General features: G+C 33.8%; 1 protein-coding gene across 1 annotated transcript; it reads left to right on the forward strand.

Annotated features, from left to right (window-relative positions):
* The first annotated feature begins 3,191 nt into the window (after window positions 1–3,191).
* LOC108913686 (zinc finger protein 90-like) lies at window positions 3,192–6,033 on the forward strand. Its single transcript, XM_018719277.2, has 3 exons — window positions 3,192–3,384; window positions 3,650–4,017; window positions 4,189–6,033. Exons 1-3 carry the CDS (start codon window positions 3,217–3,219, stop codon window positions 5,618–5,620), a joined length of 1,968 nt encoding a protein of 655 aa, XP_018574793.2. The 5' UTR covers window positions 3,192–3,216; the 3' UTR covers window positions 5,621–6,033.
* The last annotated feature ends 2,159 nt before the right edge of the window (window positions 6,034–8,192 follow it).

Genomic DNA, 8,192 nt, shown 5'->3' on the forward strand with positions numbered 1-8,192 from the left:
AGGCCTACACGAGATGAGGCAGGATAAAGAGGGATAATCCCCCTCGATCCCAAATCATTGAGGCCAATTTCTAGCCATAGAATAATGGCGGTCACGATTCAACCGACAAAATCGATGAGTTATCGCTCATTCATCGGTCACGTGTCGATATGCGTTTTGATGAGCTTTACATATTTTTTCCACTTGTATTTGTTGAGTAATAAGAAAACCATAATAAACCAACCTAAATGCAAATGTTTGTGAGTACAAATAATTCAGTTGAAAGTCATGAAGTAGAAGAAGAGGATGTCAAACTACGACTGTGTTGACATTTGTGAGGTTATGTAAATATTGTTTTGAATTTGTGTATTTCTATTTAGAAAAGACAAAAAAATGCACCCGCAACGCTGTAAAGAGACAGTCTGTAGGCTATGTGTTAATATTTTAAATGATATAAACTGCGAAGTAATAGAAGAAACAAGGGAGGTCCTAAAAGTTGTTTTGCCAACCCTGGTAAGATGAGCATTTTAGGATTACTTTTAAGACTACTACGAAGTAATAAATTTTAATAATAATTATGAATATATTTCAGAATTTGGGGGAGAGAGACAAACACTTTATATGTAAAGCATGTTCCGTAAAATTATTAGCGGTTTTTAAATTTAAATCGGCGTGTATGGCTACTGAGGATATTTTGTTTCATTATGGTAAAACCACTAAAACGTCAGTGATTGACCTAGAAGAAGTTTATCTGATGAACAAAGGAAGCGTCGAGTTAATCCCCGTATCGGAAAATCAGAAAATTTGTCGGTTATGCATGCAGTTGGTTATTTATGAATCTTTGCCATTAAATGAAGTGGACGTTGATATAATCGATACATGTATACCACAAGTAGTAAGTACATTTCAGAGTACTTCATAGCAACATGGTTGTGTATATTAGAATTTTACACTTTATTTTAAAATTGGTATATTCTGTGACGTAGTGGTATAACGGCTACATAGTATCCCGATTTGGGACCCCATTGTGATACCTTTGTTTTCATTCCTAATATTTTTTTTATTCTAGAACATCAATGCTACTAATGACCCTCTTATATGTCGACCATGTTTTGATTCTCTTTATACTCATGGCGGTTTCCTAAAGAACTGTCTTGTTGCACAGGAAAACTATAAAAGTGTCGAAAAGCAGCCTTATGCTAGACCTGAGAAAACTGATCTAAAACTGGAAAATGATCAAGTCGGACAGGAGAAATATAAAACCATTGACGAGCAGTCTTATACTAAATTTGAAGAGATTTATATAAAAGTAGAAGAATGTGATCAGGAAGGGTAAGGAAATGTTAATGAACTTTTGTAAATTTTAAATTTATTTCACCACTGCTTCATTTTTTTTATAGTACAGTATTATACATACACTTTCTCCAGGAGTAAGAGACAGTATATACTATGAAACTTACCTAACAAGTTATCTAACTGAAATCTCAAACAGTAATAAATAAAACTGACAAATTAAATACACAGAAATAAGTAAATAATTCGTTTACTCATATGATTTTTACAGCATATGTAACATACATACTTGAAATCTTGTAGCTATTCTTCGAGTACTGGTACCAGAATCCTCTTCTGCAGGGTGTAAAATTTCTGATTTTAAGTTTCAAACTCCCTCAATTTGTTGCCGTCCAACATTAGTATATTGGCATTCAGAGCTTCCATAATCTCATAATCGTTGAATGAATATTTTCTTATTTGTTACTTGTCTTCTTGCAACATCATCGATTTCTTCTGACAATAAGAAGGCTCTAACTAATCATATCAACTGTTTCTCGATTCATAAACTTGCTTATTCATATAACACAGAAACTTGAAAATTAAAACAAAAATACGTGATACCATTACTAAATATTGAAATAACGTACTTTACACTACACAAAAATTCTTCACAAACATCTTTTGTGACAACTGGCAGTAGTGGCTTTCCTGAGGTGGTAATGCAGCATTTTAATTAATCTCCATTGCCATTCATAAGTATTCAGAAGACGGTCGGATTCTGCTTAAATTTAAACTGTTCACAGTTTAATTTTGCTGGTTTGCTAGGTCAATGTCAGAGGTCATTAACACTGAGATTCACAAATTAACTACATACACTGTCTACAGAAAAAATAGTAACAATTGTAAAAATTTGAAACAATTTAAAAAAAATATTTTGCCAATCGGATTAGTATTTTTATTTTTTTATTGCTTATGTTTTTTGAAATGTCAAAAATAATTATTTTAAAACACAATTTACACGAAATAATAAAAGTTTAATGAAACTTTTACACCAATAATTTTTTCTGATCCTTCAGGATAACAAATTGTATTTCTAGAAGCAAATTGGTATGACCTTATCTTGCCAAATGAGTGGCTGTAGAAATCATAGAAAACCCATATTTCCAATGTATGGACTTATGGGCTTTCTCAAATGTATGATTCAACTGCTGTTGCTTATATTGATTTGTGTATTTTGTTTTCTGCAGTAAAGAGAGGAGCACTTCAGAAGGTACAGGAGAAACAAAGAATGATTGTGTGATAGAATTTAATGAAAACCTTATGACATCCACGTCGGATCACAACGTTCAAACAGCCAGAAACAAAAAATCTAAATTTGAGAATTGTGTGTTTTCGTTAGATACACGATTTTACCAGTGTGATAAGTGTAAATACAAAACTAAGTTTAAAGAGAATCTAAAAAGGCATCAGATTACACACAGCAAATCCTCAAAAATACAAATATATTCATGCGATAAGTGCCTGTTCAAAACAAAGTATAAGTTTCTTCTAAAAACCCATCGGTTAAAACACGAAGACCCTACAAAAGTGGAAACGTACAAGTGTGACGCCTGCGATTTTGAAAGCAACTACAGGAAAAATCTGATTAGACATCAATTAATGCATAAAGACCTCTCGGATGTAAAAAGGTACAAATGTGATACGTGTGATTATGAAACTAAACGTAAGGGTGATCTGAAAAGGCATGAGTTGACCCACAAAGACCTTTCAGAAATCCAAACATTCAAGTGTGATACTTGTAGCTATGAAACTAAGCATAAGAATTGTCTAAAAGTGCATCAGTTAACTCACAAAGACCCTTCGGAAATCCAAATGTACAAATGTGATACATGTGATTATGAAACTAAATATAAGGATCGCCTAAAAGTACACCAGTTGTCACACGGGGGTTCTTCAGGAAAAATGTACATGTGTGATTATAAAACTGAATATAAGCATTGTCTAAAATATCATCAGTTATCGCACAAAGACCTTTCAGAAAGACAATGTGATATTAAAACAAATCGTAAGGGTCATTTGAAGGTACATGAAGTGGACGTTAACATAATGAACACAAGCATATCACAAGTTGTAAGTATATTATAAAACTACTTATATTTTCATTAACATCTAGTTTACCAAAGTTTTGGTATTGTTAGTCTCTGATCGGTGGCAGTCGGTGTTAATTAATTTAATTTTAAATAATTGCATGTACAGAGTGATCCAGAAATAAACGCCATAACTTTTAACACATTTAACTCATCAAAAGTGGCATATCTGTCATCTCAGAAGTGACATAATGCGTGAAACATTGGTGTTGAAGCAAGGACAACACTAATACTTTTTTTTATTGTAGAACATCGATACTACCAAAGATGGTGATTTTTTAAAGCATGGCCTTGATGGACAGGAAAATGATAAAAGCTCTAAAGAGATCGAGGTAAAACTGGAAGATCCTCAGGTTTCGCAAAAGAAGTATAAAAGTGTTGAAGAACAGCATAATATTAAACCCGAAGGCATTGAATTAAAACTAGAAGATGCTCAGGATGTGCTGGAGCAATATAAAAACATTGATAGGCAGTCTTATATTAGTCCTGAGGAGATTGAAATAAAACTGGAAGAAAATGGTCAACATGTCCGGGAGATTTATGAAAATATTGATCAGCAGCCTTATATTAAATCTGAGGAGATTGAAATAAAGATAGAGGCAGATGATCAGGATGGGTAAGAAGATGTCAATAAAACTATGTAGATTTAAAATTTATTGAGCTATTTAGTTTTTTAATTTTTTATAGCAAAGTATATAGTGGTGTAGGGAACTTACATTTTGAAAAAACCATTAGAATTTATACTTTCATTTGTATTTATTTTACCATGTAGTTTTAATTTTTTCAGTGATTCATCTTTGAATGATTTAGCTAACGGGACAATTGAAAACAAAAAGAAGTGTGCTACAAAAAGTATGGAAGAAATAAACAATGAATACATACCAATATATGAAGCAGAATTGAACAAAAACATTACGACATTGATGTCAGTTCACAATGTCCAAATATCCAAAAGTAAAAATAGTTACCAGAATTGTGGGTCTTCATTAGATAAGGGTTTGTATCGATGTGATGAATATAAATATGAAACTGAGTTGAAAGGGAACCTGAAGATACATCAGTTAACAACACACAAAAACAGCTACGGGAAAGATCCGAATAAACATCAGTCAATAATGTACAATGTTCCCTCAGATGTGAGAGCCTACAAGTGCGATACGTGTAACTATGAAACTAAGCGTAAGGGTGATCTGAAAACGCATCAGTTAACCCACAAAGATCTCTCAGAAATCCAAATGTACAAGTGTGATATATGCAGTTATGAAACTAAACGTAAGGGTCATCTGAAAGGACATCAGCTACTGCACAAAGACATCTCAGAAATCCAGATGTACAAGTGTGATACATGTAATTATGAGACTAAACATAAGGGTAACATAAAAGTACACCAGTTAAAGCACAAAGTCCCTTCTGAAATCCACATGTACAAGTGTGATAAGTGTGATCACGAGACTAAATATAAGAGGTATCTAAAGCTGCATCAGTTATTGCACAGAAACCCTTCAGAAATTCAAATGTACAAGTGTGATACGTGTAGTTTTGAAGCTAAAAGCAAGAGTCGTCTTAAACTACATCAATTATCACACAAAGACCCTTCGGAAACCCAACTATACAAGTGTGATAGGTGTGATTATGAAATTAATTGTAGAAACAGATTAAAAACGCACCAATTAATACACAAAGATTCATCAGAAATCCAAATGTACGAATGCCACACTTGTACTTATGAAACTAAGCACAGGAGTCTCCTGAAAAGGCATGAGTTAATGCACAAAAATATCTCGGAAATCAAAATCTACAAGTGTGATACTTGTACTTACGAAACTAAATACAAGTGTACTCTAAGCAGGCATCAGTTGATGCACGAAAATCCTTCAGAAATCCAAATGTACAAGTGTGATACATGTAATTACGAAACTAAATATAAAACTTATTTGAAAATTCATCAATTGACACACGAGAACCCTCCCACGGCACGAAAGAGGGAATGCGATACAAACTACGACAGTGTTAAGAAACGTTCAAATACCCAAGTGTTCAAATGTAATGAATGTGTTTTTGATACTGTTCATAAGCAGAATTTAATAGTGCACATGTTAAAACACCGAGATCCCTCGAGTGTGCAGATGTACAAGTGCAATAAATGCATTTACCAGACAAGGCATAAGGGCAATCTAACTAGGCATTATTCAATACATAAAAATACTTTGGGAATGTAAGTGGCAAGACAGTGTAGGCTCTGTCTTATAATCTATCAGTGAAGATGGAAGGCCTTACATAACCTCGGATCCACAATCGTGATTGGTGCAATTGTACAGACTACGGTAAATAAATGCTACTAAATCTTTGAGGCTAAACAAGCTAAAAATGTTCTTTTCAGTGTCGTTATAATATTTGAGGATGTGTAGATACCGCAACATTAATACGAAGTGTAGAAGGCTTATTTTGTGCAAACGATTAAATGGCGGATGTCAAACAAAAAATTTTAATGGTTTGATAATATAAGGGCTCAATAAAGGGTATTTTGTGCTTTCTAGAACAATTGCTTTAACCTACTGTTTAAAAATTGGGCATAACCTGCTAGATCTAGTCTTTATGAAATAAATGTGATGTTCGGAATATTTTTTCAAGAAATATGGTCATCTGGTTCTTTTTTTTCAGATCGAAAAAAATATACATTTTTTTAGACAAATTGTCCTTTCAGTCGAGGATTTTTATTGATATATGTTGTTTTATTTTATATTTAACAATGTTTTAAATTATGACTACATGTCTACTTTCCATCAGATTTCCCTAGGGATAGATCCGCACTAATAAGTTTATATCTGAGATCGTGTTTGATTTTATGATGTCATTCGTATTAATATTAAAAATCATGTTTCAACAATTACCGAAGATGCATGTGTTGTAGGATAATTTACAAATATTTTCAATCTAGTTTTTTTACAAAGTGAAAACTTTTTGCAAGGAAGTATTTAGGTTAATACATCGTATGTTAATAATAATGATGATTAATATAAAAATATTATACACATGTTACCCTGTCATTTTCAATAGATTTTTTTGTAGTAAATATAACTTATTAAAAATGGACATTACACAAATATTGGGTTCTCAATAGGATTTCCTCATACAAAGAAAGCAAAAGAGTATTAGTAATTATTTTTCTACCAGTTAATAAATAGTAATTTAAATTATTCACAAACTTACAAAAGTACATGTAATAACAGATCATTACCCCATATAAATTTTAAATTTTATGAAATAAACTAGACTGTCTGCGACAGTTAGTACAGGTTTGAAAAATATGATGGAATGTGGTAGGATTTAATGCGCGCGCTACTCGGAGTTGTTCCCAAAAATCGCAGCTATTTGTCACTGCTCAGTTGCCGGAGCAGTCAGATGTCACAGCTCCGCAAAAAGCGCAGTTTAGCCCATCTCTAAACGGTGTGTTTGTGTCGTTGCCATAGAAACCTTTACGAATTATCCAAATTTTCTATGGTCTTACGTTTGTTTTGTGATGTGACGTTTGATTCGTGAATTTTATGTGAGGTTAAAATCGTAATATATACAGGCGTCCGCGTTTTTTGTAGCAGGACTTTCACAACTTGTACTAAAAGTCCTTTAAAAAAAAAGTTCATGTAAACATGATTTACAGAGGATAGATGGAGCCTTTGTGCTTCGCGTACTATGTACCTCTTGTCGGGAGTTTGGTACTTCAACCGCAGCTAACCTACGCCTCCACGGCGTGGGGTCACGCGGCAAAAAGCCACTTAAAGTCATTACAGGCTGTGGAAAACATAGCCCTCCGCACGGCCACCGACGCGCCCTGGTACGTAAGAAANGTTTGATTTTATGATGTCATTCGTATTAATATTAAAAATCATGTTTCAACAATTACCGAAGATGCATGTGTTGTAGGATAATTTACAAATATTTTCAATCTAGTTTTTTTACAAAGTGAAATCTTTTTGCAAGGAAATATTTAGGTTAATATATCGTATGTTAATATTAATAATGATGATTAATATAAGAATATTATACACACGTTACCCTATCATTTTCAATAGATTTTTTGTAGTAAATATAACTTATTAAAAATGGACATCACACAAATAATATTGGGTTCTCAATAGGATTTTCTCATACAAACAAAGCAAAAGAGTATTAGTAATTATTTTTCTACCAGTTAAAAAATAGTGATTTAAATTATTTACAAACTTTCAAAATGGTTGGTCGATGACGAAACTGAACGGTTGATAATCTGTTGTCAATTTTTTGTATTGGTGTAAATACTAAATTAGATAAATTAAGTATAAGTACATGTAATAACAGGATCATTATCCCATATAAATTTTAAATTTTATGAAATAAATTGGACTGTCTGCGACAGTTAGTATAGCTTTGAAAAATATGATGGAACATGGTAGGATTCGTGCGCGCCATTATTCCATGGCTAGAAATTGGCCTCAATGATTTGTGATCGAGGGGGATTATCCCTCTTTATCCTGCCTCATCTCGTGTAGGCCTGGACAGCCTTCGTAGGTGGGCCCCATCCGTCGTCTACCCCGACCGCAAATGCGGCCGGTGTAGGCGCTTTGTGGGACCTCCTTTTGTCCTGGCTGGGCCCCGCCGGCTAGGGCCCTTTCTTCTGGCGCTCTTCTTGCTTCGCCGGCTCGTCTGTGTAAACCCCGGGGGTAGTGTCATGTTTATGTGTGGTATGGTTGGGTAGGGTAGTGCGGCTATGCAGCCTGGGATGCGCTTTGCTAAGGTGGCCCTTAGGCTAGCGCG

This window comes from Anoplophora glabripennis, unplaced genomic scaffold (genome assembly GCF_000390285.2).
Source record: "Anoplophora glabripennis isolate ALB-LARVAE unplaced genomic scaffold, Agla_2.0 scaffold1087, whole genome shotgun sequence".
NCBI lineage: Eukaryota > Metazoa > Arthropoda > Insecta > Coleoptera > Cerambycidae > Anoplophora > Anoplophora glabripennis.